This window comes from Osmerus eperlanus, chromosome 2 (assembly GCF_963692335.1).
Source record: "Osmerus eperlanus chromosome 2, fOsmEpe2.1, whole genome shotgun sequence".
NCBI classification, from domain to species: domain Eukaryota; kingdom Metazoa; phylum Chordata; class Actinopteri; order Osmeriformes; family Osmeridae; genus Osmerus; species Osmerus eperlanus.
The window spans coordinates 9,489,700-9,510,467 of NC_085019.1; the positions used below are offsets into that span (position 1 = coordinate 9,489,700).

The 20,768-nt window shown below is 48.7% G+C and overlaps 1 protein-coding gene across 1 annotated transcript in view; it reads right to left on the reverse strand.

Annotated features, from left to right (window-relative positions):
* Positions 1-678: 678 nt before the first annotated feature.
* baiap2l1b (BAR/IMD domain containing adaptor protein 2 like 1b) overlaps positions 679-20,768 on the reverse strand; it is a 34,120-nt gene continuing 14,030 nt past the window's right edge. The window contains 8 exon segments of the mRNA XM_062452101.1: positions 679-1,801; positions 1,958-1,998; positions 11,347-11,539; positions 14,021-14,083; positions 16,379-16,595; positions 16,684-16,834; positions 17,338-17,493; positions 17,785-17,937. Coding sequence (XP_062308085.1) covers positions 1,729-1,801; positions 1,958-1,998; positions 11,347-11,539; positions 14,021-14,083; positions 16,379-16,595; positions 16,684-16,834; positions 17,338-17,493; positions 17,785-17,937 — 1,047 coding nt within the window. The 3' untranslated portion in view covers positions 679-1,728.

A 20,768-nucleotide genomic window follows, 5' to 3' on the forward strand; every position in this document is an offset into this window, starting at 1 on the left:
TTCATCGCACACACGTAGACCAAACAAGCAACGTATTCCAAGACAACAGCTCTCCGTCTCATAAAAATGGCAAGTGAAAGCAGAGACGCACTAGCGACTACATCTGATCTGATGCTCGCGGGATTTTTACACACAGTAAACACAAACCTTAAAACTATGAAATGAACTGAACTATGAACTAGTTCAGAATTTAAATGGTGAACTATGAACGTGAACGATTCATATTTACTTGTATGAACTGAACTTTGAACTAGTTCATGAGAGGTATGAACGTGCACAATACTGCCTGTTTAGACCGGATATATTTCTTTTTGTTTTGGAGAATTATTTCTTTTTGGTGAAATAATATTTGGACGTTTGATGGAGTCTGCCTGGAGTGTCAGTGTGATAGGGGACACTGTGGGGCTTGTCAGTATGGCTTCCTTCCACGCCCTCTTCTGGTAATCAATCGTGGGTCCTCTGACCCCACGCATGCAAGGCCACTTCTCCAACACCATTTTAACCAGTTATGCCACTGAAAAGCAGGGAATTTGAAGGCAATGGTGGGTGGTATTTTTAACCATTACAATGGTTAAAAATAAAACATTAGATACGTTGGGTTTCAGTTGTTGCAATTAGTTAAGTTCCAGGCAAGATGAGCAAGTAATGCAAATGAGATGAAATAAAGAGGGGGAAAAATTGAAGAAATAAAACAAGTTTTTATTTTCATACAGCAATTATTCAAGCTAAGAGGGGATGTAAGGGCGAGCGAAAGACTAAAAGAACCACTGTACAAGTAATGCAGAAAAATGCCATTTGGGAGAACAAAAACCTCCACTGCCTATGGATAGGTTATTATAGGTACCAGTCTGTCTGAAAAATAATTGCCTGTGTATGACTGTGGAAGGGTGAACATTCATTAAGGCAAATGTGTATCCCATCTAGAGCTTCAAACAAAACCATTCTGGGTCCACAATGACACTTTAGTCCCAGGTTGTGTGTCCAAGCAATGGAATGTGTTCAGAGGGCCTGCCGATAATCAAACATTTAAATACATTCATTTCCCTCTGCAAGATATTTCTTCCAAGCAGCTTCCCGGACAGTGTACAGTGTATTATGCAGTGCATGCATGTCTCATCACTAAGCAACAACACAATGAGAACAATAGCAACACTAATCATGAGGACCGGGGGTGAGATGCAATGCATAGGTCCCTTCTAGTCGCATACTGCATTTACATTCACGTACTGTCCTATGGCAACGGAAACACGAACGTTAACAATGATTCAACAAGCAAGAACATTATAAATACGAATCCACATTTCTACACATTGTCTTCTCTAGTCTCCACTGTGTAATGTATTTAGTTCTGCTCTGTCCAGAGGTCACAACCTCCATACATCCAAGACACGCCTCCATGCCGTGTCCAAGACCCTTATATGTCACAAAAATAGATCTAGATAATAGAATATGTGCATCTGTTGCATAAATAAAAACAGTTCCTCTAGCTCGGCGTGTGACAGCGAGAGAAAGATGGTGGTAGCGGGGGGGGGGGGGGGGGTGCGGGGGGATCAGTTGTGGAGATGACCAGCCAGCCTGGTCCAGTGTGTCCACTGTCCAATGATAGGTGGGAGGGGGTTAGGGGCTGGCCTGATGTAGCCCAGGCCTGATGTAGCCCAGGCCAGGGATTCAAGTCCTGGGCAGACGGAACAAGGGTGGGCTGGGTGGCTGGAGAGTTTGTGTGGAGAGTCAGATGATGGGGGCCGAGCGGTCGTTGGTGACAGTGGGACGCAGCTTGACTGTAGCGAAGGGGTTCCCTCCCCTGGGAAGACAGAAAGAGTTTAGTCACGATCTGTGTGTATACTCGTGTGTGCTAGCTTGCTAGCATTTAAATGAGTGTCAGACCAGGGGTCGTACAGGTTTCTGGGTGCCATACCCCGGCTGTGTGTGGAGTTGATGAATCGGAGCAACAACTTACTCTAGGAAAGACGGAGGCTTCCCATATCCGTTCTGTTGATTCTGTGGGAGAAGGGAAGACAAAACATCAGGACACAGTCACTCTGCCTCAGCACTGTCACACTTTGCATTAGGTTACATATCCCATAAAGCCTGATGATTCTCCACATCCTCTTTCCTTATGAGAAAAAACATATCACATTCCCTGACCAGACTGGTTTGGGGAAGGGAGATGCACTTTAGCCGAGCGCCAGAGAAAGAAAGGAGTGTGGGAATGCAGAGCAGAGACCTGCGTCACTTCAAAAGACAGACATTGGAATCTGGACCTTCTGGAAAGACCAGTCTGATTCCAGAATAATCCAGCAACATGTGGAAACCAGTGTCGGCAGCCCTGACTAACGCACTTCTGTCAAAGTGAGAGTGTGAAAGCGGCTAAAGAGGCCTCACTGTGACCACCAGTCACCTGTTGAACTATCACGTCACCTGACTGCGGTTATGACTAGACACAATCTTCTCAGAAACTGCTGCAATCAAAACTATAAAAATAGTGATAACAGCCTCGATAGTTCACCTGATAAGAGTGCGTACCATGTAGGCTGAGTCCTTACTGCAGCGGCCTTGGCCCTTTGCTGCTCTCTCTCTTCCAGCCTGCCTTTCCTGTCACACTTCACTTTATCCTTGTGCTGCCTTCGGGTCACATGACCCAAAGGTTCATAACGAACCATCGTTGTGTTTACCCAATTTTACCCAATACAAATACAAATACAAATAATTTTCTTTTAACCTTTTCAATGTGGGGGGTCTGAGACAGCCCAACGGTTAAAAGAAAATGCTTCACTTTGTTTTTGTATGCGGTAAAGTTGTCGCAATACGACGGTGGGTCACAATGACTGATGGGTCAGAATGACCCGAAGATAACACAAGGGTTAAAACTGTCCAATAAAACATGAAAAATGCCCCGAAATCTATTTTTAAAAAGTGATAATAACGATATACAGCTATCGAATGTAAGTTCTACTATTTAACATTCTCTTGTTGGTACTCCACATGTATGTATCCTCCCCCCTTCTGCCTCTGATGTGTAACAGCATGTCACAACTTCACAACTACTCTGATTCCAGTCAAGCCTCATTGCTGCAGTACCACAGTCAGTCCACTAGAGGGTGGCAGTCAACAGCCCTCCCTTTTCTCTGCAGGCTCCAGAGAGTGAGCTTGGATGGTGAGACTGACAGCAGGGCAGGCAGACAGACACACCCTGACCCTGTCTGTCTCTGGGCCCTGTCTCACATCTGGCCTTCTGCCTCATCCCCTCCAGATGTTCTCAGTAATCCCAGTCCCGATCAAGCTCACACATGCACACACGCACCCACGCGTGCACACACACACACACACAACATCACACATTACATTACATTTACATTTAGTCATTTAGCAGACGCTCTTATCCGGAGCGACTTACAGTAAGTACAGGGACATTCTCCCCGAGGCAAGTAGGGTGAAGTGCCTTGCCCAAGGACACAACGTCATTTGACACGGCTGGGAATCGAACTGGCAACCTTCATATTACTAGCCCGATTCCCTAACCGCTCAGCCACCTGACTCCCTAGCACACAAACTCATACCAACACACCCACACCAACAATCGTACATAATGTATTGTTCCAGGTCACGTATGTGTGGCCTTAACATGTATGCATAGATGGCAGTAACATGTACAGTCATTACAGGTGTTCCCTACCACAGTACCAGCCAGCTCCACATCTCGCTGTGTGGTGTGAGTGTGTCTGGACAGCCAGCACACACTCACCTCCTCACTTCTCTGGCCCACTCAGAGAAGGCCGTGACTCACCCAGCCATCGCACCCTCAATTCTGTAAATACCAGAGTGGCTCTCACCCACTGTCGCACTCCTCCTACTCTCCTGTGTGTGTGTGTGTGTTTATGAATGGGAGTAAATGAGATGAGTCATTCGATGAGAGGATGAATGGTGTTACGGCCTGTGGGCCTTTTGTGTATTGAAAAAACTCCATCCTCTCCGCCCCGAACGCCTGCTTCCCCGCCCCTGTCACCGCCCCTGGGCTCAGGAGAGGGCTCCCGCGTTAAGGTTCGCCTTGCCCGTCTCCAGATGGAGAGGAGTGACAAGGAGCACGCTCGGAAGGCCGAGTACGAGTATAAACTGGAGGTGAGGAGGCTTGAGCTTGAGGGCGAGTTCAGACTGCGACAACTAGAGTCGGAGGAGAAGATAGCTCTGGCTCAGGTACGGCCGCCTCCTTCTGATCCTGGGCAGCCTCGTGCTCCGCCTGCCCAGTTTGATATCACCCGGAACATTGCCCTGGTGCCGCCGTTTCGGGAGTCCGAGGTTGACTCGTATTTTAGCATGTTTGAGCGCATCGCAGCCACACTGAATTGGCCCGTGGAGATGTGGCCTCTGCTGCTGCAGTGCCGGCTGACAGGGAAAGCTCAGGAAGTGGTTTCGGCTTTGCCTCTTGAGGACTGTGTGAAATATGAATGTGTGAAGGCTGCTGTTCAACGGGCGTACGAGCTGGTGCCCGAGGCTTATCGCCAGAAGTTTAGGCACCACAAGAAGAGTCCACACAAAACGTTTGTGGAGTTCGCTAGAGAGAAGGAAACCTTATTTGACAGGTGGTGCATGGCCACCGGCTGTGACTCTTTTGCTTCTCTCCGTGATTTAGTACTGGTAGAAGAGTTTAAGAACAGCCTGCCTGATCGGCTAGTGGTCTACATAACGGAGCAAAAGGTGGCATCCTTGGCCCAAGCTGCGGTTTTGGCTGACGAGTTCGTTCTTACCCACAAGACAGCGTTCACCCCTGCCCCTGCTACAGAGCCGGCCACCCGGGGCGCTGCGCCCTCGCACAGCCCCCGTTTCGCAACCACCCCACCTCGCCGCACAGGTGGAGAGCGGGAGTGCTACTATTGCCATCGAACAGGTCATGTTATAGCCGACTGTATGAAGCTACAGCGGAGACCGGTCCCTCCTCGTCCCGACCAACACCCTAAGCCTGTGGGCTTGCTTAAACCCCTGTGTCCGGTCCCTTCCCTGGCCCCACCTAGTGGTTTCGAACCCTTCATTTTTACCGGCTCTGTTTCTCTGTCCGACGATGACCAGCAGCGTGTTAGCGTTCAGATTCTGAGAGACACGGGAGCAGCGCAGTCCGTTATTCTCTCGGGTGTGCTGCCCTGGTCTGTTGAGTCCTCATGCCACTACAACGTCCTGCTTCAGGGTATTGAGATGGGTTACGTGCCGGTGCCTTTACACTATGTGCACTTGAAGACCAAACTAGTCACTGTACGGTTCCGAGTGGCGGTACAGCCAACGCTCCCTGTAGCCGGGGTTTCCCTGATACTGGGGAACGACATTGCAGGGGGTCGAGTGCTGCCAGTGTTAGAAGTGCTTGATGTCCCACAAGTACCCGAGGAGAGCTCGCTTTCCTCTGTGTTTCCGGCATGCGTGGTGACGCGTTCACTGTCTCGTAGGCTGGGTGATGTAGCGGTTGGTTTGGACGACACAGTGTTAGGCCCCGTGTTCCGCGAGGACAGTGTAGCTGGTTTGTCCCCCTGTAGCACTGACCGGAGGCACACGGGCCCCCTTGAAGTAACGAGGGAAGTGTTTCCTGTGTCCAGAGAGCTCTTCGTGCGTGCGCAACGAGAAGACCCCTCTTTGGCCAGCTGCTTTTCGTCAGTGGTAGACCGGGTGGAAGCTAGGGGGCAGGATACTGGATATCTCCTGGAGGATGGGCTCCTGTTGCGTAAATGGACATCCCACAAAGGGGAGGATGAGAGTTGGAGTTCGGTGTTTCAGATAGTAGTGCCACTCGCTTTTCGGTTGGATGTGTTGACCCTTGCTCATGACCTGCCCTGGTCAGGGCATTTGGGTGTCACTAAGACGTACCTTCGAATACTACAGCATTTCTTTTGGCCGGGTCTGAAGAAAGATGTAGCAGGGCACTGCCGAACTTGCCGAACCTGCCAAATAACCGGAAAACCAAATCAGGTTGTTCCTCCCGCTCCGCTCTGCCCTATCCCGGTGATGGGAGAGCCGTTCGAGCGCGTCATAGTTGACTGCGTTGGCCCGCTACCGAAAACGAGGTCTGGGAATCAGTATCTGCTAACGATAATGTGTGCTGCCACCCGTTACCCGTAGGCCATCCCTCTGCGCAGAATAACGACCAAGGTGGTTGTTTCTGCCCTGACCAGGTTCTTTGCCACCTTTGGTCTACCTAAGGTGGTACAAACAGATCAGGGTTCGAACTTTCTGTCCAAGGTGTTTGCCCAGGTAATGAAGACGCTCGCCATCCAGCACCAAGTTTCCAGCGCTTACCACCCTCAGAGCCAGGGTGCGTTGGAGCGGTGGCATCAGACACTCAAGTCGATGCTAAGAAAGTACTGTCTAGATATAAGCAAGGACCGGGACGAAGGCGTGCCTTTTGTGCTCTTCGCATCCAGAGAGACCGTACAGGAGTCGCTGGGGTTCAGCCCAGCTGAGCTTGTGTTCGGTCATACTGTCTGTGGTCCGCTGAAGTTATTGAAGGACCACGTTATGTCCCACATTCAGGGTCCCCGTCCTGTGCTTGACTACATTAGTCGGTTCAGGGAACGGTTGCACGGAGCGTGTGACCTGGCTAGACAGAACTTGGAGGTTGCTCAGGGGAAAATGAAGAAGCGCTTCGACGAAGCGGCTGTTTTGCGCGACCTAAAACCCGGTGACGAGGTATTGGTGTTGTTGCCAGTACCAGGTTCATCTCTCTCTGCCCGGTTCTCCGGCCCATACGTCATCAAGAAAAAGCTCAGTGTGACGGACTATGTAGTGAAGACGCCCGATCGCAGGCGGCAGTCACGGGTATGTCACGTAAACATGTTGAAGTTGTTCCATGCCAGGGAGCCCGCGGCCCCAGTCGTGCCGGTGTTGAGCGTGGTTATTGACGACTCTGAGGATGATGTGTCTTTGTTGCGCCGGCTACCTCAGCAAGGAGCCCGGCTCGACAACTCGTCAGTGCTGCGCTCTCTTCCAACGTACCTCAAGCATTTGGACGACGCAGAGAAGGTCGACTTGATAAGTTTGATCCGGGGATTCACTGGGCTGTTTTCTGATGTAACCTCCCGCACGACTGTGTTGGAACACGACGTTGATGTTAGCGGGGCTTTGCCACTTAAACAACGTGCCTACCGCGTCAACCAGACCAAGCGGCAGGTTATGAAGCAGGAGGTGCGATACCTTTTGGAGAATGGCTTGGCCACCTACAGCTCCAGCCCATGGAGTTCTCCATGCCTGTTGATTCCCAAACCAGATGGGACTTTCAAGTTCTGCACCGACTACCGGAAGCTAAATGCAGTCACCATACCGGATTCGTTCCCGTTGCCCCGTATCGATGACTGTGTTGACACTATAGGGGCTGCCACATACGTCAGCAAATTGGACCTGCTAAAGGGATACTGGCAGGTCCCCCTCACTCCCCGTGCTTCCCAAATGTCTGCCTTTGTTACCCCCGACAATTTCCTACAGTACACCGTTATGCCCTTCGGGATGTGTAACGCCCCGGCCACTTTCCAGCGACTTATAAATATTGTATTGTCAGAGGTGCAGTGCTGCACCGCCTACTTGGATGACCTGGTGGTTTACTCCCAGAGCTGGGAGGAGCATGTCACAACACTGCGAACGGTTTTCGAGCGCTTGGCTCAGGCCAACCTAACTTTGAACCTAGCCAAATGTGATTTCGGGATGGCTACTGTCACCTATCTAGGGAAGGAGGTCGGCCGCGGTCAGGTGCGCCCGGTGTCCGCAAAAGTGTCCGCAATAGAAGCGTATCCACCACCCACCACGCGCAGAGAGCTCCGTCGTTTCCTGGGTATGGCGGGTTACTATCGGGGGTTTTGCCGCAACTTCTCCACCGTTGTCGCTCCGCTCACCGACTTACTGAGCCCATCGGTGATGTTTGCCTGGTCTGATGCGTGCGAGTCAGCTTTTGCCACTGTCAAAGCCCTTTTGTGTAGCTCTCCTGTTCTCTCTGCCCCAGACTTTAGCAGGCCCTTCAAGCTGGAGGTGGACGCGAGTGCTCTGGGGGCGGGAGCCGTACTGATCCAGGAAGACGCAGATGGGATTGATCACCCTGTCTGTTACTTTTCCCGGAAATTCTCCATGGCCCAGTCTAGATACTCCACCATAGAGCAAGAGACCCTGGCCCTGCTACTGGCCCTACAACAGTTCGAGGTCTATGTGGGTTCCAGCTCTCAGCCTATTGAGGTGTTTACAGACCACAATCCTCTGGTCTTCCTCCAGCGCATGTACAATCACAACCACAGGCTCATGCGTTGGGCCCTCTTAATACAAGGTTTCCCCTTAGTTATCCGTCACAAAAAGGGTAGGGAAAACGTAGTTGCAGACGCCCTCTCCCGTGTTTAATCGTTCTCGTTTGAGGTGCATTGTTTATGTTCAGTTGTGGTTTAATGTGCATGGCTACGTGTTGCTGTTACGGCATAACCCGTGGGTTATGTTCTATGGGGGGGAGTGTTACGGCCTGTGGGCCTTTTGTGTATTGTTCGTCTGCCCTATCGTGTTTGCCCCTCCCCCTTTTTGTTCTCCCTGTCGTTGTCCGCAGGTGTCTGTCCGCGATTGGCTGTGTTGTTCCGGATCTCGTCCAATCCCGATCCCGTCCGTCTTCCTCGCAGCCTCTAAAACCCCGGAACCGTCTTTGGAACGAGAGGCAGCCATCCGCATTCTGTCTTGTGTGCACATGTATGTTCTGTCGGTAGCAAGTCCCCGTGTTTTGTTGCCTTTAGTGTTGTTCGTTTGGTTGTTCACAGGAAAGAGGGGACAGGTAAGCCGCCCATGGGCATACACTGCCATCACGCAGCTTACTCCCTTGTTAAACTCACTAGGCAAGGAACGGTGCCGCCCTTTGTAATTTTGTTAGAGAGGCATTATTTGGGTTAGGCAGGGTGTTTAGCACTTTTATTGTTTTCATTCCTTTGGCACCGTTCATGGTCCCCTTTTTCTCCTGTGACGCCTTTTCTGTTCATAAAATAAAACGCACGGTTGTCTACATATACCTTCGTTTGGAGTTCATGTTGGCTGCTGGTTTGCTGGTTGTTAGTCCCTCCTTTGCCCCTAGACATCGAAAGCCTTAGTTTATTCGGTTCAGTCAGGGAGGGTCGTAACAATGGAGGATAGGCTCCTCATGCACTGACCCCTATTTACCCCTGAACATTACAGAATTACAGAGAGACAGAGGTAGACATGAGATGAGGGAGGGAGACAAATGAGTGATGAAGAAAGACAGTTGGAGAGATAGAGGAAGATATGGGTGAGGAAGGGAGAGAAAGAGAGAGAGAGAAAGATTGATACCAGGAAAGAGAGAATGAGGAGAAAATAGGACAGAGAAAGAAATTGAAAAGTAAGAAAGGGGGAATGGAGGTAAAGGAAAAGAGGGGGAGGGAGGGAAATTAATTGGATTGGGGAATTAGAAGAGAGATCATAGGGAGGGGGAAGGTGTCAGGTTCACTCAGGGTGGAATTCCATCAGCAGACCAAGTCCAAGCCATGTCCCGGATGTGCACCTGACAAGATAGTTGGACACACACACACACACACATGCACACACGCACGCACAGGGTACCCCATTACCCTGGACCATGAGGTTCATGAATATTTCACAGCAGGGGAAGAAAAGAGAGGTGGATCTTCTTACACAGTCTGTCCATTCAACCTCTCCCAGGCCAAACATCACAAATCAGTCCCACCAAAACAATGTATGTATGTGTGTGCGTGTGCGCCATAATCACTGTTGAGCAGTAAGTGTGCGTGGATATGTGTGTGAATGTTTGTGCACAGTATATACTGTACAGTATATCCCCAATATTGTAGAGCGGAGATAGAAAACAAGTGTGTCAGTACGTGTGGGTGTGTGTGTGGCTGTCAGTGTCGTCCCACAGTGTCTGGTGTATAAAGAGCTTATGTTTCCCTTCCCTCCCTGTCTGTGATTAACAGGACGTCTATCCAGGAACCAGGCCTCAGGTAAAGTACAGCTCAGTACTCACAGTACAGTAGCCATCATATGGTGTGTCACATGACATCCATAGTGACCGGTTCGGGGCAGAGCTCTCTGAAAGGCATTTGAGAGTATTTAAGGTATCATGTTACATCAGCTGCCTTTCCAATAATGTTGAGATGACTGTGTAGTTTTACCTGCAGTGTCAGTAACAGACAGCACAGTCCATTGGATAAAGACCATCCACCTAGAGGAAGTGCACTATGACTGTATTATCAACCCGCAGGGGTAGATTGAGGTTTTAATAAGCATATTTATTCAAATCTGACAATTTTTGGGATGGAAGCTTTAGAGCATATGAAGTTCACATCTGGTAGTTTCAAATGATTTGGGATTTAAGAATAAATATCAGAGTAATGGAATATTACAGTATATACTAATACAGTATGTGTATACTTTATACAGTTGTTCTTACTATTCCAGTTCTCTTAGTAAATGTGTTGTGCCAACAGCAGCAGGTAATTGGGGTCACAACCCTCATTTCCATCCAGTCAGGAGGAGGAAGCATGTTTCACCGCAATTTTGCTTAGCTGGCCGTCTTTGCATACATGCAAACATGTCGTTTCAGGCACTCTTTACTAGAAGGTTCCGTGTTATTCAAAAGGTTAGCGACAGTAAAAAAACAGCTTCTTTCTCAGAGAGGTGCCAACCCCAAGGTTGCGAATCCTCTCCATGCTCCTGTCAGGACTGGCTGATTTGGACTTATGCTCTTTAGCAGTGTGTTTCCAGTTCATCATCATCATCGTGTTCACCCCATCACCATCATCACACTCAGACTGATCTTTTCACAGCCACATGAGAGACCATGTTGACAATTAAAATCAATGTGAATCTTCAGCACCAGACAGCATGACTGAAACTCAACTGGTCCAATACAGCAGCTAGAACCATCATTCAACAAATGTGTTTAGCGATCGTGAGACTACAGAGACTCAAATAGAGACCAGAATAATCAGCGCTTGTCACACTTGTAAATGTCAGGCCCCTGAAAACTGCTGCACTAATAATAGTACTCTCGTGTTACTCCGACCAGTGCAGGAACACACCTGACACGGTCCCCACACACACTGTACACCTGCTTAGATAAGGCAGGGTACACCACACTGAAGCAGCTAATGGACCTATCAGGTGTGGCCTGATGGTGTGAGTGGAGGAGAGGAGGACAGAGGGAGAGAGAGGTGAAGACGAGAGAAAAGCAGAGGAAGGGGAAGGAGGATCGGGGAATGAGGGAGAGACAAAACAACTGTGAGTGAGAGAGAAAGAAAGAGAGAGGGAGGGAGAGAAGGAGGGAGAGCGAGAGGGAGAGAGTTAGAGGGAGAGAGCGAGGGAGGTCCGGTTGGACGGACTGACCGTTCTGTCTGGTGCGGAGTTAAAGGAGGAGGCGGAGGGCGTGGGCGAGTGCTGCTTGTTGTTGGTGGCGGGGGAGTGGGTGGGGGAGTTGATGTAGTCGGGTGGGGGCAGGACCATGGTGGCCTCGTCTGTCTCCGTGTCCTGGTGGTGGAGGTTGACCACACTCTTACTCCGCAGGGGGGCAGTGCCCACGCTGGAGAGAGGAAGAAAAGGGGGAGGGGGGGGGGGGTTAATTAAGCAATAAGGTACTCGAGGCAGTACATTATCGTCAATAAAGTACGTGTTCCTCGAGTACCTTATTGCTTTTATAATACGGTTACCAGCGAAATTATAAATAGTAAATAAATAGTAAGCTGTCTTTCAGCAAAAAATAGTTATAGCCAACAAACGTTGTGTATCCATTTCAGTAGCCGAGAGAAAATAGTCCCGTACGTGTGGCTGTTGCTATGCAACGGACAAACAGCATTGTGAACTTCACGTTTGTTAGCCTAGCTAGATCTCGCACCATCTCATTCATTCTCAATGCTCATTTTATAAAAGTTGCCTTTAAAATAACAACAATGACAATGGGACACTTTCAATAAAATAATATTTAATTTAAACATTAGGCCTAAACATTCTAAATCATTCAAATGTAGGCACTGGGTATAGGCTATACTATAGTTACGAGTTACTCGATAGAATAAGGCTGTTGTTAAGATTTGGTTATATTGATTGGATTTCCATTGCGCACAGTGCCGTAGAAATCCCGCAGTATGTAATTCATTTCTTCCCTGGTTATGGTCTTCAGGTCTACGGTTTTCCCCACCTCTTCACACCAGTTGGTGAAGCAGTTAATTGCCCACTTAGTTTGGCAAACAGTGTTTCTTTCGTTGCGCAACATTTCAAAGACCTCAATTTCTTTTTTGTCTATAAGAGCATGCCCTCCTGAATCATCCCAAAAAGATCGAAGTTAACATGAAACATGTTGTTGATGTGATTACTGTCAAGCTTGAAATGACAACTAATAACGGTCGCGTTATTTTGATAACGCACCAATATGGAACGCTCCTCAGCTTGTACAGCATGGGCGGCGCTAGGGAGGGGCTAGCAGGTGCTTCAGCACCCCCAAGAAAGACAAAAGCACCCCGATAGCACCCCCTAAAATATTGCTCATTTAGTAATAGTATTCAGGCCCGGAGTGGCCATCGGGAGAATTCCCGGTCTGCCCGCTCTGCCGCTCATAAATTGTGCCAGCAGATCGCCTGCTTTGTCTTTGTTTTTTCACACACCGAATAAAACGATTTGTGTTAAGTTTGTTACTGTGTGACTGATAAGTAAGCTAATAGGCTACACTAGGTTTTAATCTAAATAAACGCATGATCAGACCGTGCATTAAAAAGTGCCGTTTTCAGTTGTCGCGCATGCTCTCTTTCTCAAACACAGGTGCGTGTACCAAGACCCTAAACCATCATTTATTGTTGTGGAGGGAGTTTGCAAGATTAAGATTATGTCAAAATAATAAAATGGATGGGAAAAAGATGCCAGGAGGAACTGAAAAAGACAGGTAAAAAAAGAAAGATCTGTCACTTCAGAAATCTAGGTTCCTGCAAGTGTGGGAAAAATATGTTTTCTCAAAAGCCCCAAATCTTTCAGGTAAAAATTTGGGTTGTAATTTCGAGAAAATATAACAAAGAGTCCAACGTAATGTTTATATTACATAAAGCTCAAAAACCTATTGTGCACTGAAATTAATGCAAAATATCTCGCTTGCGTGCTCGCATTAATGTGAAGTTCCGATTTCAGCTCACATCCAAACCTTGACTAGGTCCTAAATTTGGGTTATGCCCCGAATGTTAAACGTATGCCTCGGCCCCTGGTGGGGATGGGCTGGTTTTGGCTGAAAATGGGTCCCACTCTGGCCCTGATAGTATTTATATAATATAGGCCTATATAATATATATATAATTGCGCAGCTCCCCCTGTCAATGATCTAGCACCCCCTCAGCACCTGCATGAAAAATTATCTGGCGCCGCCACTGTTGTACAGTTACTTTTTGAGTGCGCACTAATATGGAACGATTCCCTTTTAAGGTAAATGTAAAAAGGCGCACAGTACTTTATCGCTCAATAATGCACACCCCAGAACTCCCTCTCAACCAATCAGAATGCTTGATTTCATCCACCCGTATTATTATATAGAGGTAGAAATAAACCTCACCTAACCCTATAAACTCATCTTGCAAACAAACTACTTACGGTTAGATATATAGGGCTTAATTTACAGGGTTAGAAATAAATCTAACCAAACCTCATATTGCACTCAAACTACTCCAGAAGTTAGTAATGGAGCCGATGTGTGTATATTGCAGTACTGCTCATGGCTGTAGGACGGCTCAGTATATCAATGTATAAATCAGGCCTGCGCTGCCTACAGAAGCAATAAAGGTCATTTCTGGTTTAAAGGCCATCACAGACTTGCTGACTGCTGTAGACACTAGGAAATTACATCTGGGTGTAACGTGAGACCTGTGTGTGTGTGCGTGCGTACGTGCGTGTGTGCTCTGGTTTAACCCATAATCAACTAGTATTTGTTAAGGTAGTGAGATAATCGAGATTTCATGTACTTTGTAATATTAATACAACAGTCTTCCAGTTGACCCCTCCTCCTTCAGAATATGAGAAATCTCCTTACCGATTGTTGTTGACTATGGGCTCTGAGTATGCACGGCAATAGGATGATGGAAACCAGCCTCTCCTGGGAGAGAGAGAGGGAGGGAGAGAAGGGAAGAGAGAGAGGGAGAGAAAGGGAGAAAGAGGAGAGAGAGGAAGGGAGTGAGAGAGACAGACAGACAGACAGACAACAAGAGACAAACAGAAAACGAGAGAGAAGGAGAGAGAGAGAGAACATGGATGAGACAGATATTACATCGCAATGAAATCAAGCTCTTCTTTCCACTCATTCACCAGTAACAGCAGGATAAATAGGCTCCCAATGATTGAGAGGGGGTACTCTGCTGTTCACCTGCGTACCACACTCAAACAGCCCTCCATCTCAAACACTGGAGAGGCCCTCCAGACAGGAGAGACCCGGGCCCAGTTAACCAATAACAGCCTCCAGCCTCTCCATAGCTGCCATTAGTAAGCTTGTTGTGGCGTCAGAATAAAGCCTGTAATCAGCTGCATGGTGTGGGGTCTCTAATGCAGATAGATGCAGAGTATGATGGGCGCCTCTCTGTGGGAAATGGGAAGCAATCAGAGCACAGCCCTGAATACCAAACACTCCATTTCCTGTTACTCTGCTTGGTGGTTGACAGTAGCATTATTTCAACATTGTCTGCGTTGCAGTGGGTTTGATCACATTTGGGTTTTCCTCCTCTACTTTTGATGGAAAATGAGCTGAAGGTGAGAGAGATGCAGGTTTTATCTTCAATAACACAGAAGTTTTTCCATTTAGTAAGAGTTAAATTGTTTTCCCCTTGCGATTTACGAGGCGTGAACTCAACTATTTACCGTGATGTCTAAGGAAAAAGACAAGAACAAAATAAAATAAATTTCCTTGTTCTGGCACTGACCAAAAAATCATTGGTGGAGTTGAAAGGTGTTCCACAGAGACTGACACACACTCACACGCTTTGCCACACACACACATTCTGTGTCAAGTCCATCTTAGAAGGGGATGACAGAGATGCAGTGTCACACATTGGAGACCCATACTCTCATGTTCCATCACAATTCAGCTAAAAATCGTAATACTCGGAGAAACCTTGCTGCTTATCACCCACTCCAAAGAGTGCCTGAGGTTCTCAAGGCGGATCTACGTACAGAACGTTCCATCAGTATCAGTATGTCACTACTGCTTTCGAATGACACAATCCTGTTGAGCCATTAGGAGTTGGAGAGCGGGTGCGGTCAGCCTATGTTTACCTAGGACAAAATACACCAGGGGTAGATACCATATCAACTTCCCTTAAGCTACAACAATCACAGTTGTGGTCAATCTAACTGTAGCTTTATATACAGGGATAGACTATAAACTAACACTTAACTTGTTAAGTGTTAGTAACAATGAGACTTTTTTGGGGGCGGCCATGTTGGTGTCTTAGGTGGAAAGGTATGTGGTGATACCTCTCTCCCTTACATGATATCTGTTTGTATCTGTATATAATCCACTGTTGCTTGGCCCAGTTGCCAGGATACATTATCGCTCAGCCGAGCCATGACAGAGCATAGGTGTGTCTGATGATATCATTGACATCATCACACCGACCTGACTGTTGACAACTCATTGGTTCTATGTTACGGCAACCATGGTGACCATATCCAGTACTGTGGTCTATATCCAGTATTGTGGTCGATATCCAGTACTGTAGTCTATATCCAGTACTGTATTAGGTGGTGTTGCTGACAACCTTCCATCCTCTATTTTTCTCCATGCCCCTCTTTTCTTCCTGCATCAATCCTGCTCTGTCTCTCTCTCTGCCCCCCTCTCCCTTCCTCCTCTCCCCTCCATCCAGCCACCCCCTCAGGCGCCTGGCAGGGCAGGGAAGCTCAGAGGGCCCTGGTCATCAGTGGGCAGCACGACCAGCATCAGCTGAAGCACACATGTCCACAGCAGCTGGCGAGGGAGGCAGGGCTGGAGGGGGGGGATGCAGGGCTAGTGGCTGAGGTGGGGGGAGTGATTACTGTGTACATGTGGACATGAAGGAGGGTTGAGGACTGGGGGGAGCTGAGGTTGGCAGGGCTGGGCGGGGTGGGGGTGGGGGGGTGGAGTGATTACTGTGTACATGTGGACTAGAGAGAGAGGGTGGGGGGGGGGGGAGCCGGAGGCTGGTGAAGAGAGAGTGTGTTTTAACAGGCTATTGAAATGGGCATCATGTACAAGATATGCAGGACAGAGGATGTGGGAGAGGCACTGCTTAGTGTGTCTTTGCAGGTGTATAAATATACTGTGTATTGGTGCATTCTGGTTCTCTATGTGTTTGTGAGTGAACATGTGTGTACACATAGGACGACACATGTGTGTGCGTGTGTGTGCGAGCGCCTGACTCACTGCTTGGTCTTCTCCAGCTCTCCGTAGAGCCAGCCGTCCCTCTCCTCTGGGATGAGCAGTGTGATGACATCACCCTCATCGAAGCTCAGCAGGGTGGCATTGCCAGCCGCCGTATGGGGGAAGATTGTCCGCACCCGGGGCCTCCGCACGATATTGTTGAGCCCCGTTGCCATGGACACCGACCTGGACATGGAGCTGTCCTCGCTGTCCCCATAGTCTGGACACAGGGAGGGCTTTGTTAGTAGCACGCACGCACGCATGCAAACACAGACAAAAACATTTGACATTTAGACTCCTATGCGTACCTGTGATTTTCTCATCTACAGCTGTTTTTGTGGTAGTTGTGCTTGGGGGGATGGGGGTGACAGGGTTGTTGGCGAACATGCCGGCCAGTGGGCTGGTCTGGGCCTTCAGGGCCGGGGCCGGGGGCGGGGGCATGGAGACCACCGAGTTGCTCTACACCCAGGAGACAACACATTGACCATGGTCAGCGGGAAAAGGGTAGAAGGTAAGGGTGAATCTTTCCTAAATGGAATGCAGCCCAAGAACAATCCACAAGCATATCAGTTATGAGGAAAGGAGGAGAGGGAACAGGGGAAAGGAGAGGGAAGCAACTTTCTGGATTTGAAAATAGCCCTGTAATTTCTATTATCTCACTCCCTCTCCCTCATTCTACCCTCCCTCCCTCTCTTCCTCTCTCTCCCTTGTTCTACCCTCCCTCTATCCCTCTGTCTCCCTGTCTCCCTGTCTGTCTCCCTCTGTCTCCCTGTCTCCCTCTGTTTCCCTGTCTGTCTCTCTCCCTCTGTCTCCCTATGTCTCCCTGTCTCCCTCTGTCTCCCTCTGTCTCCCTGTCTGTCTCTCTCCCTCTGTCTCCCTGTCTCCCTCTGTTTCCCTGTCTCCCTGTCTCCCTGTCTGTCTCTCTCCCTCTGTCTCCATGTCTCCCCGTCTGTCTCCCTCACCCGGCTGCGTCGGGAGGGGGCGGGGGATGGAAGTGGGGTGACAGGCACAGAGTTCCTCAGGCCTTCGATCATGGTCATGATGCTGTCAGGCACGTTGGTGGCATCGCTGCACTTCTCCTGCCAAGAGGTCAGCTTCCCCGACAGCATGTCCTTGGCCTGGGGGAGGGCACAAGCACACATGAACACACATTGAAGTATGTCTTTGGCTACTTCTCTGAATACAATATGTACTGTTGTGCAAATCAAGTTAAAAAAATGCGAACCTTCCATTTCAGCGTTCTTACAGTGGGGTTGGGGGACATTATTGTACCTGTGGCCTAAGACTCTTCGAAGTGGGCTTGTTGAGAAAAGCAGCTATAGAAATGGGACCAGGCCACAGAAGCCCTGTCATAGAGCACCGAGGCTCTTAGCAGCCTGGGGGGCAGGAGCCTGGGAAAGACAACCTACCGTTTCATGAAAGGCAGCTGTCTGGTAAGAGAAGGTGCAGTGTTTGTCCACCAGGAAGCAGAAGCGCCTCTTCTCCTCCAAAAGGGCCTCCTTGCACCCGTCAGCGATGAACATTTGCATGTCCACCTGACGAGATGTCAGCATCTCCAGACACTGCAACGCACCAGGCATACAATCTTATCTTGGCACCATCATCGAACAAACAGCCCTGACCTGTGACAGATTTTCATTTCACATCTCGTCAATCGCAAACCATCACCTCACTACTTCGACCAATCAGACGACTTTATCTCCTCCCTGCAGACATGGCTCAGCCAATGGCAACGTGGCACAGCGAAAGGCAGGAAGCGAAAAGGCATCGGGATAAAAGAGGTAGAATAGAAGCCTGCTAATCTCTGTGTGGCAGAAGGCTAGCTGGGTTTCTTCTCTCTATTCTGTGGTGAGTAAAAGGGAGAGCAGCTCCAGGTGAGGTCCAGCCCAGCCGAGAACTGGAGGTCTTATCTCAAAACACAGACGCAGGGCCATTCTAAGGTCACCGTTCTTCACAGAAGGTGAAAGATGGTGTGTGTGTTTGTGTGTGCATGTGTGTGTCTGTTAGGACCTTATTAGTCTCCTTATTACTCTCTTTTCAAATGATACTCGATGTTCTTGGCCTGTTGGAACACAGCAAACTTTTTCTGAACTGAATGTGAAACCACGTAGGAGAGTGAACTCAAAGATGGAGTGTGCAACACTAGTACACAGGAAACAGAACAGGGATTTGTTTGATAACCTCAACTCTCGAGTTTGTACAGTATGTACTGTAGTCTGCATGCTGTCAGAAACTCAGGCCTTGGACATTTTCACACAGTAGAAACAGAAGAAAAGATCAATTGGAAATCTTCTATTTTCTATAGACATGCGGGTACTGACTAAGAGGTCCTTGGTCTTAAGTTGTACATGAAGCTGTGATAACTCTGAGCACAGTGATTTCAATCCCAGCAGCATGGAGCAGACTGCCTGTTGCTGGATATACGACAGAATATCAGACAGGATATCATTTACATTTTTTACATTTAGTCATTTAGCAGACGCTCTTATCCAGAGCGACTTACAGTAAGTACAGGGACATTCCCCCTGAGGCAAGTAGGGTGAAGTGCCTTGCCCAAGCCCTAACCAACAACCTTCTGATTAATAGCCCGACTCCCTAACCGCTAAGCCATCTGACCCCCCTATATATCAGGCAGGATATCAGAAATGGAATCACCTCTCAACACCTGATACGCACTATAGGTGGGGGAATTGCATGAAAACAGTTGACAGAAACAGCATAAACCATTGTAATAGGTGTTTAGCAAAGAACCAATGCTGCCACTTGACAAGTAGACATGCACAGACCACCCACACACACATGCATGCACACACATGCATGTACACACACACCCAGAAGGGCAAGGCCTGTCCAAAGCTGACGAGTTTCAATGTGAAAGTTGACTTCCATCAGTTCCTGGCTGTGTGTGTGAGAGTGTAGGGGTGTGTCTCTGATCACCAGGGATACTGTGTTTGTGCCTACTGGAACAGCATAGAAAGGCAGGAGGTTGGGAAATGGCATGTGGTGGGGGGGGGGGGGGGTTGGCTTGCCTGGAGGGTGGATGTGTGTTGAGTGTTCGAATTTCTCGACTTAGGAGGACCCTCTCTCGAGTCTCTCTCTCCTCTCTCTCTCTCTCTCTCTCATCTCTCTCTCTCTTCTCTCTCTCTCTCTCTCTTCTCTCTCTCTCTCCTCTCCTCTCATCTCTCTCTCTTAGAGAGACGAGAGAGAAGAGAGATCTCTCTCTCTCTCTCTCTCTCTCGCCTCAGAGAGCGAAGAGACGAGACGAGAGCGCTCGGCGAGGCGAGAGAGCTCTCTCTCCTCTCTCTCTCTCTCTCTCTCTCTCTCTCTCTCTCTCTCTCTCTCACTCTCTCTCTCCTCTCTCTTCCTCTCTCTCTCTCTCTCTCTCCTAACCCCCCCACCCCAACCCCCTTCCTGACTAAAACATGCTAGATTGCAGTGTGTTCCTCTTAGCTGGGAGAGATAACATTGTGTTTCAAACAGAGCTCCCCTGGTACATAGTCCTTGGATGACCTCTGATAGGAGGGCTTCATGGATAATGACAGTACATTGTCTGTCTCTCTCCCCCCCCCCACTCTCTCTCTCTCTCCAATCTCCTCCCCCCCACTCTCTCTCCATCTCCTCCCCCCAACTCTCTCTCCATCTCCCCCCCCCAACCACTCTCTCTCCATCTCCTTCCCCCCCCCCCACCTCTCTCTCTCTCTCTCTCTATCTATCTCTCTATCTATCTCTATCTTGCTGCCCTGGGAGACCTGCTGTTTGTTTGGGTCACCAGTGTGACAGTGCTGGGCCGTTCCCATAACGTCACCATCCCCTCAGTGTAGCAGGCCCGCTGGCTTTGACGGTCACCCCTGAGGCTCTGAGGTCACCTGTGGAGGTGCCACAGTGGAACCATTGTCCATCTCTGTCAACACCGATCACGATACAGACATGACATCACACTCAGCGATCTGAAACACAACCTGGATAATTCAAATATTTCTGTGTGTGTACCTGTGCATGTGTGAAAGGGATATTGTTGTCCTTCGTGTATGGTAGGAGAAAAAGAAAACAGTGTAATTACTGAAGGTAAAAAGTGTGTGAAACCACTCTATACACACACCAAACTTCTCCGGCTGATCAAGACATCGGTTCTACAGCCAGTTGCTATGGACACCCACTGTATTGTTTCTTCTGTAGACTGCTAGAAGGACAGAAAAATTAGGAAGCTGCTCTAAATAGAATAGAAATAGCAATAGATTAGCAATAGAAAACCTGTGCCAAGTTCAGATTCCCAAATCATCAAGGCTACAATGGCTGCAATTACACAAGCCTGGGACAATTGACATCACAATATGAGCAGGCTTTGTATTTGCGGAGTTCCTCTGAATGTCAAAATGATGTGGGGAATACACAA